This window comes from Erythranthe guttata, chromosome 14, assembly GCF_056151865.1.
Source record: "Erythranthe guttata isolate IM_541 chromosome 14, IM_541, whole genome shotgun sequence".
NCBI lineage: Eukaryota > Viridiplantae > Streptophyta > Magnoliopsida > Lamiales > Phrymaceae > Erythranthe > Erythranthe guttata.
Window position 1 is genome coordinate 8,274,489 of NC_142546.1, and position 12,933 is coordinate 8,287,421.

Here is a 12,933-nt window from a genome sequence, read left to right on the forward strand (position 1 = left end):
TGATATGCCTATTTGGACTAATCTAATGAGCTTAAAATTTCTTTACTTATTGGGCCACGAGCCCATTATCGAATATCAATAAAATGAAGGCTCGATCATCTTCAGATAAGGTTTGGGCCCGCCAATCTCAATTAATCAACTCCTGCCCAATCAGAGAGGTATAAGTAAAGATTCTAACTCATTTATTAAGGTACGTTCAATATTCGAAGGTATCTTCATAAGCACACGACTAACTTAAGGCGTTGGAGGGGTTTCCGCTGGATCAACCCTCGACTTAGTTTATGTGTTCTCTGGTCGCAGGTATCTCAAGGTCATCAACCTCGTGAGCCGGTGATCCACTTTGATCTTCCAACTCATCCTACCTCAACTATTTAAGTTGATCTAACTCTAACATCATCGAACTCCATTACAATCACCTATGGATCTTTTTTTGGTTTTTTTTTATCTCAACTTTTAGATCGAACAAATCCGTTGACACAATTGAATTATTTAGGTCGTTGTTTGGTGTCAATGTGACTTAGTTTAAATGGAACTGGAGTCTCGTGCGCAAAAGTTAAAAGAGAAGTCAAAAATTCAAAATTATTTCGAATTCGTGTACTCTAAAGTCATATTATAAAACCAATTTTTTTTTGTAAAAAACTTGATAAATATACATGGTCAAATTAGAGGAAAAAAAAAACATCACAACTTCTAAACATGCTATGCAACATATAAATATTTTTTACATAGTAATTCATGATGATTTTAAATCAATCGCATAAATTGTAATCAATTCCTGCCCATTGTTTGTAAGTTGCAAGCATTTTCATAAGCACTTTATTTATTAGGGGTAATATGCTAGGAGTCCCTCGTACGAAATCTAATTTAAACTAAATAACAAGTCTAAATCTAATTTTTTAATTAAATTCTTAGATTGAAATAATATATGACCCACATCCTTAATTTTTTTAATCCCTATCTTGTCATTACATCCTAAATATTATAACCCACATATTCACGTTTCTTCGCAGATCTATTTTTCCTCTTTATTCTTCTTCTATCTCGTTCTTTCTGTCTCGCGCTCTCTCTGTCTCGCTCTCTCGATTTATTTCTCTCAATCTCAAGATATCTCTTGCTACACTCCATCCCATGATTTGAGAGGGGATGGTGGTTGTGATGATGGAATCGACATGGTTTGGAGGCAGTGGCATGGGGGAGGGATGGTGATGGCGGCGGCGGCGGCGGCTCTGGGACGGCGGCGACAGCGAGCGGCGTTGGTCATGAAGGCAGCGGCGGGGGGCGACGCTCAGGGGCTGGGGGATGGAGTCGGTGGTGCTCGACGTTGTGGGAGGTAATGGCAGCGTGAGTGGGCCGGGGTTTCGTGGGATCTTTAACGGCGTGGTGATGTTGGCGTCACAAATCTAGGGTTTGGTGGAGGAGATCTACGGTTTGGTGGGTCAGATCTAAGTGTTAGAGTAGGTGACCAATAAGCCAACTAAGTGTTGTGTTTCCTCACGCTACTCGTAAATAATCTATTTCAAATTAATGGTAAAATACCTTTTGGCATTCTATATCTGTAATCCCACGCAAGCGCATAGATATAGTCCTAACGAGTTACTCTATTACTGTGAATTGGTCTAGTAGAATCGTGAGATAATTCAGCAAAGTAATGTAACTGTTAAACCTAGTTCCTAGTCGATGGGTTACGCCAATAATGAGGATACCGGCCTTTCCCTTTTGAGACTAGCACTTAGTGTATGTGTACTGCGTCTCATCAGCCTTCGGTGTTGTGACATCGACATACTTGAGTGGGTGCTCATATTAGATGAGTTCACTGAACTCCCTCGCCTAGAAATCTATAAGTGGTTCCCAATCATCGAGTAATAGGTTTCTATGATATAGTTGTGCACCATTAGTCCTTAAGACCCAGACATCACCGTGACTTCACTAGAGGACCGACTGTATCGTGACCTGTCCCTGAGTCCCACCGCGGACCGCTCCAAGGGCCAACGTTCGTGCAGTCCGAAATCTAGTGTGAAGTCTGTGCATTGTAGTAGGGGATTCGAGCGCTTGAGTAGTCATGGATGTCCTGTGTGTTCTGTCGGTTTGTAATCCATGGAATCTCCGGCCGGAGTTGATAGTGGGGTGATTAGGGAAATGTGTTTCTCTAAGTCACACACGAACGGATTATAACACCTAGAACGTTCGCACGGTTATTGAACTTAATTAGAGGTCTCGGTGGACCAATGCCTCTAGTTCAATCGGGACATTTGCTGCGAAGGGATCGTACTGTACGTTAACTATATCACAAGGTTCTTGCAGGCACTTCATTTGTATCTAGGGAATCATGATGCGTAGTTGCTAGACGCCAATCTTGATTCGTTGGGCACCGATTTGATCGGGGATTAGGTAAAATGAGTTTTACCCTAATCGGGATTCTTGGGAGGAGTTCGTGTAAGAACAATGTGTAGTTCGAATCACAAAGAGTTGTGAGCCCACGGCTAGCTTACACCTGAACCATTGAGGGTCACACTTCTCGTGTAACATGGATCCTTGAAAAACAACAATCATAGATTAATGTGTTAATCTTTGCGTAGTTGGATGTCAATATGATTGAATCTAAGATTCGTAATTGTGGGTTACGAGTTGGAATAAACAGAGAGAAAGAGATATGCGGAAATTTAGTGAACTATCTAAATTGGGAAGTTTCCCGATTTAGCAGGTCCACTAAATTAGAAGTTTCCAATTTTGGAAATTGAAAATTTCAAAGAGGCACTCGTATCGACGAGGACTTTATGCTCGTCACAAATATAATTTTGTTATAATTTTGTGGACGATCGTTTGTAAGAAACGAGGCCGACGAGGGGGTGGGCTTAATGGATCAGTGGGTCAAGCCCAATGACTTAAGCCCATGAGGGTTATGAACTCTAGTATAAATACAACTCATATGATGAGTTGAGATCAGATTTTACAGCCCAAAACCCTAGCCGCATGAAGCACGACCGTCCTCCGCCTCACGGCTGCAGCCCCGCCGCTGCACCGCCGTCGCGCCGCCGCTCTGCCGCCGCCGGTTTCTTCTATTTTCTTCCTCGTCTTATTCCCGTTGTTTTTCTAACTCTTCTGTATCTAGTGCTGCAGTTAGAGTGGGTCTAGTTGTACGAGGTGAAACCTAATTGGAGGGGAAGAACGCAACTCCACCACCGCCAGCCCCGCACGCGCCGTCGCCGTTGCCACGCGCCGCCGCCGCTGCACCTCATGTGCCGCCGTCGAGATCAGATCGGACCAGCTGCTGTTCGGTCGGTTCTTCGCAGCCTTGGAGTTGTTTAATAGCAGCTTGTACGTGTCTTAGTTTATAGATTTCGATTCGTTGAAATCTCACGCTTCAAGAGGTAAAATCGAAATCCCCTGCGAATTAATTCACAATTGGATTATGTGAATTAATTTGTGAACATGACAATTATATGAAGAATGTATGTTTTCGATTTCATGATGTCGTATGCAAGCATGCTCGTCTTTGTTTTTCGTTTTATTTAATTTCGATTAAAACATGAAAAATTACCATGTGTATGGCGGAAGCGTTAAGGTACGTTCAATTAATTGATTTATGCATGTGATCGAACATTGAGTTCGATTAAACTTTTGTTTTCCGCTGCGTATACATGCATCGATCCCCAACACTAAGATTTTTCGATTTCATGTCTATAGATGTCTATGAGTATCTATGGGTGTCTATGGTGTTGACGGCTAGGGTTCAAAGGAGGAATTAGGGTTTTTAGAATACGTGACTAACGATTACTACAGTTTCCTACGAGTGTCTATACATGACTACGGACTACTACGGTTTCCTACGGTTTTATATAGACGAATACGGCTGAAAAAAAATTAAATCAATTCTCAATATTATGTAGAAAATAAGGAAAAAAAATACGAAAATGCAAAAAAAAAAAAAAAATTGTTCTGTGAAAAAAAATAATAACAAAAATGCTAGATGCGAAAATAAAAATGTTAAATGCATAATGAAAAAAATTATAAATGCAGTTTAAATATTACTTGGTGCATATTTCATTTTTTGTATGTGGGGGCATTTTTGGAATGAAATTTATAAAGGATGTGAAGCAAATATTTAGTTAGACTTGTCATTTAGTTCTAATAAGTTTTGTCACTAGGGACCTATATCTTAAAGCCCCTTTATTTAATTATCAAAATATAAGAAAATATATATTTGTAATTTGGGTAAATTACAATCACCCCGAGATATGGTAAATTATGAGAAAGCCCCTCTTATTTGGGTATTTACATCTACTACTCAAGTATGAATCCTGCTTACACCTCCACCCATATGGTGTTAAATTCAACATAATTTTCTAGATTCAGCGGAATGTGCTCTAGTTTGTACTCGTTTTGTCTAAAAATTTAGTTTTTGATGCACCATAATCTGATATATGCAAGCCAAAAAACATATTTTATGATAATCTTTCTTCGAAATGTGAAGCTCGAATGGGATAAAACAGGTACAAAGTAATAATATTCCATATAATTTAGAAGATTCTACTAAATTTGCAACCACAATGGTGACATGTAAAAAGATCTATAATTGATGAGTTGTTGGAATTACCTAAACAGGAGAGAATTTTCATAATTTGACAATACCTGAGACGGTGTAGTTTACCCTTGTAATTATATATTAGTGTACTTTATAATAAAATTTTAATTGAAAAATGAAATGTAGTAGTAGTACACTAGAAATAGTGATGTGCACCAAACGTGGGCCCCACAACAGCACAACCTTATCAAGCATCCTCCAACCTCCTCACGACACGCACCGCAAAACAGAAACTAGGCGCGTGCGAACAACGCGCGACGTGGAACAAAAATATCTGGTTGAGATTGGCCAGAGATATTTATCACCCCCGTCTGACGTGGCACCAACCGATTTACACTTACACGTGTAAAAAAGCGCACCATGTGGAGCCTTCCTTAACTGCACTTTTTCTCTCACCGCCTCTCTCTCTCTGCACTTTTTTTCTCTCTCTCTCTCTCTCTCTCTCTCTCTCTCTCTCTCTCTCACACGCAGTCACACACACTAGCAAGAAATTTTACCGCAGAGGGTTTCCTTTTGTCTTTTCTGCTTCTCTCTCATCCGAGATTTTTGTTGTTTGATAAATATTATGGAAGGAGATTTCCGGTCGGAGGCGCCGCCGTCGGTGGATGTTGGTTGCTCCGTTGAGTTGAATCGGTCGAAATCCGGCGCGTCAGCTTTGACTGCTGAGAATCGCGAAGATTTGCATCGGCCGGCGAATGTAAAGTCGTTAATCCTGATTTTTATTTCTAGATTGTAGTACTCTTCAATCGATTCGTACTTCACTGATTTTGCGCTTTCCTTTTTTTTTTGTGCGTCCTGATGCAGTACTGTGTTCTGAATGAATGAGATACTGTGCTAAGTGCTCATGTGTGAAGTTTATGTAGGTTAATTTTAATTGAATTTTGGGGATATTTTCTGTGAATTTTCGGTGATTTATTTGAGATTTTTCTGCATCTTTTATGACATAAGATTTAAACAGTTGATTAATCAGTTGATACTCATATTTTTCTTATTCATGATAGAATGAAAGAGATGAGAAAGAGTTCCAAGTAATGAATGTATGTTTGAGGATTCAAGCTTTCAAACATGGTGGCTTTTCTCCCTCTGCAGTTGTTTTATTGATTGTTACGTAGTTACATATCTACCATTACTGATACTAATAACTAATCACGATTGTCGGGATTATAAAAGAAAAAATAGAAGTTCGGATTTGGGTCGTAATGATTATTTCTGGAAGTTTCAGTTATTAGCTGAAGATGCTCGTTGATCGAAGCTTCTGCGAGTGATACAGTAATGATTAGCTCAGTTTTTTTCATCGAAATCGCTATAATAAATTTCGGAAAACAGATCTATCTTTCGGAAATTTTAAGATTTATGTATTGGGCTTTATTACAAGTGTATCCTGTTTTATCCATTGTTTGCGGAAAACATATTACAATAGCTAGAATGTGAAGTTCAAGTTTGCCTTCTCTCTGCAGGGCGACCAAACATGGACGGAGGAGAAGCACTGCTTATATCTCGAAAATTTGGAAGCTTCATTTGTTAAACAGCTACATCAGTCAATGCGGTTGCGATCTCAACGCGCAGATCGGAACAAGAGAGACGGAAATATATCTCAAGTTCGTCCGACCAATGTTCATAATGCATCTGAGAAGGTTGAGAAACCTCGTTTGAAGCCCATAAGTTGATGTTTTATTATTCCATCGAAGTCCCTAAAATTTGCAATTTTACTAGTTGCGTTAACTTTGCGTGTTATTTTTCTTGTGTATGCCAGTTATCTGTTGTGCGCTCTGGATGTGGAGAAAAGATCAACTGTAAAAGGGGTTATCCTCCTTCCCGTGTTTCAGCCGATTCACCTGAAGTTTGCACGCTTCCCAGTACAGGGAATCACGGGAAAGTTGTCGAATCTTGTGTATTAAAAACTTGTTCACAGAAAATTTCTGCCAGTAGTCAGTACGGTGGTGATTTATACAATTCAACGAGAGGTGATTTGACTTATCCTTGTGGTTGACTAGGCTTATTTCTTTGTTATTTATCCTTTAGTATGAAATATCCTAGTCATCGCCTTCTTGCTTTGTCGATTTGTTATGGTACAGATGTGCTTCTCTAAGCAATCTATGTTTCAGAGAAGTCGCAATGTTTCTCGAGTATTATTTCTTTTTTTATTTTTGGCAACTTCGCAAGTATTATTTCTAACTTGTATATTGAAATTATTGAATTCGCTGCAGAGGGTACCGGTCAGAATTTCGTGGATGAAGACAGTCAGAGTAAGTTCGTTACTGAAACTCAAGTGAAAAGGTTGAAGAGAGCTTTAGTAGATTAACCACAATCAAGTAATATCTCGAGTTCAGTTACTAAGATCAAGTTTATATTCTCTTATAACCGATTATTGAACAATGTGTAGCTTTGCTCTTGTAGGTGATGCAGCACCTCTGTGAATGTGCGACTATAAAAAGAAACCATCGAGATATTCTTTTATCCTCCCATATTGATATTGTATTAGAGAGACCGAAGCGAATGCTGCTCTGAGACTTTTCTTTTGGAAGATGACTACAGTGATAAGAATGATTGTTAGCTTTTGATTTCTCCTGTAAATGTCGACGTAATTGAAGGGGAAAAAATGCTAGGGCAGATCTCGGTTATCTGAAGGGATACGATCGGAGATAGTTTTACGTAGTATGAAATCATGGGCCATATAGGCTTTATGGTAGTGCCGGAATTTTTGCATTAACAAGAACTTCATCTGTTAATTTGTTTGATTTCGAGATGGGACGTAGATACATATGCAAAAGAAAGATGCGTATGTAGATGCATATTTATGCGTGTATGTTCACATACCAACGTGTATATATATATATATATATATATATATATATATATATATATATATATATATATATATATATATATATATATATATATATATATATATATATATATATATATATATATACATGGTGAAGAGGAATCTGCTTGTTTTCTTATGTATAAATGTTTGCTGAGAGATTTTAATATGTTGGGCAAATTATGGGCACCCCTCTGAAGTATGCTCAAATTATGAAACCCCCCTCATATTTGGCTAATTACAACCACCCTTCAACTATGTATTGTCTTATACGTCCCCACCCTTCCATTGTCAAATTTACTTGTTGAATGAGCATTTCTTTTGTAAGATAATACGTAGTTGAAGGGGATGGTTGTAATTATTCAAACAGTATGGGCTTTTTCGTATTTTAAGCTTACCTCAGGGGATGGCCGTAATTTGCCCTAATATGTTCGATATAATTCTGCATTATGTTTTGTCTTCAATTATAGTCTCGGTTAGAGTTCTGAAGGTAGCGTTGTAATATTGTAAGATAATCAATCATCTTTTAAAATTTATTGATAATTATTATAAATGTATGTATATATATATATATATATATATATATATATATATATATATATATATATATATATATATATATATATAATGGAACAACAAATCAGAAAAAAAGACAAACTACAATAGAAAAGATGCAGGTTAGTTCAGATCTTCCATTGATAGCCTAATAGAGGTAAGAGTATTATACAAGCACCTATATTTTGTACATGGAGTCTTTTATGCCAGATATAAATTGCAGAAATCTTCATCTTTATGCCAGAAATTCCTATTTATCTCCTATTACAACAACTCAAGACAGAAATCCTCGCCTTGGGTAAGCCAATCATTAGCAGAAAAAAAAAAAAGAAAATTTCCCGAGCTCATATACTTCTCAAAGAACATGACTTCCATCTAGTCAGTCGTCATCGGAATCTGTTGAAAGATTGACAAGTGTTAGTAACATATTTGACCTCATAATTAGTACGAAGTCGAAAAGCTTAGGGACATTTACGACTTAAAAGAAGTATATAACTTGAACCTTACAATTTGTTCGAGATAGGTTCAGAAAATCTTCAATTGGTATTTCTATTTCTCTAACATGCCATTTCATCAAGTATAACAACGTCTATAAGAGGCCAGCTATAACTAAAAAAGCAGTACTTTTTCGGTAATCCAATGCAGAAAGGAAGGCAAATTTTATCCAGAAAGTTATTTGCAAGGCAGTTTCTTATAGCATATTATTTCATGCAAGTACACCGTATATTCCGATTCGTAAGAGGATGGGCTTGTACTCCATGTGTGCAGACAAAAGACTACTTTAACAAAATGCACTGAACGAATTAAGCTTAACAAGATGCAAACCTGATCGTATATCTTCCCCGACTTGTCCTCTATTTTTCAGCTGTCTCCTGATCATTGAGCATATGAGTATCCACCAGTAAATGTGAAAAACAAGCAGGGTCAATAACATTGTATTGAAGAGATAATACAATGTGGCTGAGTACGTCTCTGCCAGGTTCAAGACTTCACATAAGTAGTAGCTGAGAAACCGAAAGAACCGAAAAAAAAAGTGATTAGAACGAAGTGACTAATGTAAAATTTGAAAATAAATAAATAAACTAAAGTCAGAATCATTTGCAAAACCAACCTTGAAGACCTTATGACCCAAAACGGGAAGAATATGAGCCTTAGTAAAAGCCACGACACAGCAAACAAACCGAAAAACAGGCTAGCGCCAACTTCTTTTCCAGAGTATTTGAAAACTTTAGCAGCTTCGAGGAATACATCACTCGCGTCATGCAGTGCGAGAATAACTGCTCCTATCCGGAAAAACCTATGAATAAGTACATCCAAATAGTCCATTGATAAACTTTATTTTTATCACATAGAGGTGTATCTTTTCGTGTATAATGAACATCAAGGTTGGATGGGTAACTTTTGTGCGTGCGGGTAGAAGAATTCCATCTTTCAATTTTAACAAGTAATCCAGAAAATCGTAAAACTGGTCAGTGAATATTATACTAGTTATAAACCTTTCTCAATTAGTTATTAGATGGATATCCAAATAAAATGACAATCCTGCTCATAAACAAGTTCAATCAACCTGAACCCCAAGAATAGTACATCTTCCGAAGATTTCATGTTTTTAAAAATTTTGACTAAATATCATACCATATATGATAATAAAATTCAATTGCGCATGTGCAAACTTGAACCCCCTAATAGTTTAAGCAAGATTCTGACTGTATGCGCACAATTTGAACTAAACTTCTTAAGTATACTGCAGATTTTTTTACAAAATAGAACGTATTGAACAACACGGAAAGTTATATATACTATGAGCCGTATTGACCGGCTAAGTCATGATTCTTATTTGGAAAAGAAGAAGACTACAGCTTGAAATTGATGAGATAAGTGAAAGCTTGGACTGATTCTCAGTTCATTCTAGATATGTTCAAATCAGTCCCAGACATTCAAAAATTGGGTCATGATTTAAGCACTTCAGTGCTCAACTGCTATGGAAATAATTGCTAAAGAATCTCGAAGGATAAATCAAAAATAACTTCTCTCTCCCTGATTATCAGCCTAAGATTTGAGCAAAAAGGCCAAGCACTATCAGTCCACTTCTTAACATTGCAAACTAATGGATATACATAATGTTAAGAACAATTTATAATAGAACATAATCTCAAGGACTTCCCCCCTATGCAGTATGTACAAGGTGAAATGCATGTTCTCTGTGAAAAGTGAGAACAAGAATTCGTATGTGCCTAAGGACAAGGCGATTTGCAAGTTATTGAGCCATAACTGAAACCACCACTAGTCTTACGCATTTTTTTTCGCTAAATTGACCAAAATCCTATAACAATCATCTCAATAATTTAGAAACCGCGAGCAGTAGATGAACCAAAAAAAATTACCTCGTGAGGTATGAAGAAGCAATTAGGATCACAGTGACAACATGATGAGACATCATGACAGAAAAATCCTTTCGTCGTGTTTCCCAAGTAAGAAGGGCAGCAATGCTATAGGTGTAAAACCCACATTGGCACATGTAGACAAGTTTTAAGGGAAGCCTGAAACAATAAGAGAGTGCAAATTTAGGTCCAAACCAAATGAATATTTCAAGAAAGACAGAGCATATACATCAAAAGATTTCCCACTGCATACGAGTACCTAAACTAATACAGTCATCAATAAAAAAAAACGATAGAGAGAGAGACTATTGGGCAGTCCTTAGACAATTAATACAAGAAAATTGCATTTACATAATATATTAATGATGAAAACTTCAAAAATAGCAGGCAAACATTCATGTCGACCACTAGATAATCTATTCTTATCGCTCTAGAAGATAAAATAAGATCTGCATACTTATTGCTAGGAGAAGCGTAGTGAGATATAAAACTTACTTCAGCTCTTGATCAGGCCAGCCAGTAAAATATGCTCTTACATCTGTAAACCATGGTTCCTGGTAGATGGTAGCTAAAATGCAAAACTCAACAGTAGCATAATATGTAAGCTTCCACATGGACTCTGAACATTTCGCTATTTTTGACCTTGTCTCCTCATTAAGCTTTAGCTGAGTGGTACCTCTGCTCAACAACCAGATTGCCAGCCTCTGCAATAGATAATCGAATGTGAGAAGGGAAGTTATTTCCAAAGAACAATGGACAATAACACGATAATATTTAACCATGCTCTTTATTATCTTGACTTCTTGTAAAGGATTCTTCTACAAAATGAACCCGAAACATGCATCTTTCGGTATCCACTATTCTTCAAAGCTACAATACTGGATGCTAAATCAGTGATGAACGATTTTTTAGTATAGTTCCCGAGAGAACTCTATATTTGGTATTATTGGAATATAATCATCTCCCTATTCTCGGTAATGATACTGCCACGCCATATCCATATTTGATTTGGATCAAATTTCATCCGGAATGAAGTTTTTGTCAAATCATGGCTAGAGTATTCATCATCCCAAGCAACACAACGTATAAACTCTCTTTTCAAGGCCAAGGGTTGAAATATTAAGTCCTTTCTATATCTCGAAGCACTAGAAAAGTAATCTCAAGAATATTTTCTATTTCGAACAATTTTATTACAAGAAAATTGAATGTAATATTGCCAAATTCTCTGCCAAATTTAGTACCTAAAAATCGAACGTAATACCGGTGTACCAAAAACCTATCCTCGTGAGCAGGAGTGTTGCAAAATTTGTTTTCCCCAAATTTAGAAATATTATTACTCGGACAAAAAAATAATTGCAGTGTCTTATCCAAACAATAGTTAATTATATATATTACTATTATACTATACTAACCGGAGTGAGAATAACAATAGTTAATTATATCATTCCTACTTGTTCACACAACATTTAATAACATATAACTACATTAGTAATTCATAACCTCCTCTCTCAAAAAAACAAAATGAATCGAAGAACGTTCAATTAAATAACTGCCACTAAGATGCATTCGCCATAAACATACGTCAATCTCCAAACAAACAATTCTAAAAAAAAAATCGACAGCATTTCACACATCATCGCCGTTCATCCATCCTCAAACAAACATTCCAAAAAAAAAAAAGCGACAAAAAAAAAAAAAAACACGCGCGGACGGAAAAGAAGAAAAAAAACTTACACGAAAGATGAATCTGTCGAGTATGAACCTGGCAGCAACGAACGCAACAGCAAAGTAGACGGCGAAGATGAAATGCGAAGCGGCGGGGACGCCGTTCGGCGTCCAGATCGATTCCATCGGAAAATCCAAAAACGACCTCGCATCAATCAAACAACGACATCAATCGCAAATTCGAGCGAAATCCACACGCATTAAGCGTGTCTGTGCGTGTAAAAAAATAAGGAATTTGCCCTAATTCGAAAGGAAAGAAGAATGCAAAAAAATGGCGGAGGAGGAAGAAGAAGAAAAAATGGGGGGAAGAGAAATTAGGGAGTAGAGTGGGGTTGGTTGAGGGAGTAGAGGAAGGTGGAGGGGGATCTTCGTTAATGCTTTTTATATTCGGGTTTTTTTGACCTTTGCCGGTTTATTCCAATCTCTCGTGGGTCCCACCTTGTTATTATTCTGTTGAACTTTTGTTCTTTATACTAGCCAATTGATATTCAATATTATTTATTTATTATTCCCTCAAATTGTTTTTTTAATATTGTTTATTAAAAATGTGTTCCTAGAGCGTTTTCGGACACCACCAACTTTGTATTTGAAATTAATTTAAGTTATGACGTTCTGACGGAGGAGAAGTTTCGACAAGCTCCTGTTGCAGTTTAGAGCCGTTATGTACCATATTTTGACGGTTCGATTTCTTGTTCTTAACAACTTGCATAGTTGTTGCAAAATGGTTTTACCCCAAATTTAAACTCATGACATTACAGTAAAATTTGTTCTTTTGTTTTAGGAGTTGTACGATGGGGTATTGTGATTCGATAAATTTGCACGATTTTGAGGACTTGTATAATAGGGTATTGTGATTCGACAGTTTA

General features: G+C 37.1%; 2 protein-coding genes across 6 annotated transcripts; one reads left to right on the forward strand and one right to left on the reverse strand.

Annotated features, from left to right (window-relative positions):
• The first annotated feature begins 4,896 nt into the window (after window positions 1-4,896).
• LOC105952023 (hypothetical protein) lies at window positions 4,897-7,388 on the forward strand. 5 transcript variants are annotated; one of them, XM_012975522.2, is made up of 5 exons: window positions 4,897-5,279; window positions 6,040-6,216; window positions 6,336-6,546; window positions 6,790-6,894; window positions 6,980-7,388. In XM_012975522.2, the coding sequence occupies exons 1-4, from the start codon at window positions 5,148-5,150 to the stop codon at window positions 6,882-6,884; spliced, it is 615 nt and encodes a 204-aa protein (XP_012830976.2). In that variant the 5' UTR covers window positions 4,897-5,147; the 3' UTR covers window positions 6,885-6,894; window positions 6,980-7,388. The 5 variants fall into 5 exon arrangements, with proteins under 5 accessions (XP_012830976.2, XP_088670299.1, XP_012830978.2 ...); XM_088814173.1 differs by having other exon boundaries at window positions 4,915-5,279; window positions 6,790-6,859; XM_012975524.2 differs by having other exon boundaries at window positions 4,917-5,279; window positions 6,790-6,828.
• A 690-nt stretch (window positions 7,389-8,078) lies between these two features.
• LOC105952093 (ceramide synthase LOH2) lies at window positions 8,079-12,452 on the reverse strand. Its single transcript, XM_012975603.2, has 6 exons — window positions 12,077-12,452; window positions 10,838-11,046; window positions 10,346-10,501; window positions 9,073-9,258; window positions 8,787-8,965; window positions 8,079-8,357 (listed from the first exon to the last, which is right to left on the reverse strand). The coding sequence occupies exons 1-6, from the start codon at window positions 12,191-12,193 to the stop codon at window positions 8,341-8,343; spliced, it is 864 nt and encodes a 287-aa protein (XP_012831057.1). The 5' UTR covers window positions 12,194-12,452; the 3' UTR covers window positions 8,079-8,340.
• Between the last annotated feature and the right edge of the window lie 481 nt (window positions 12,453-12,933).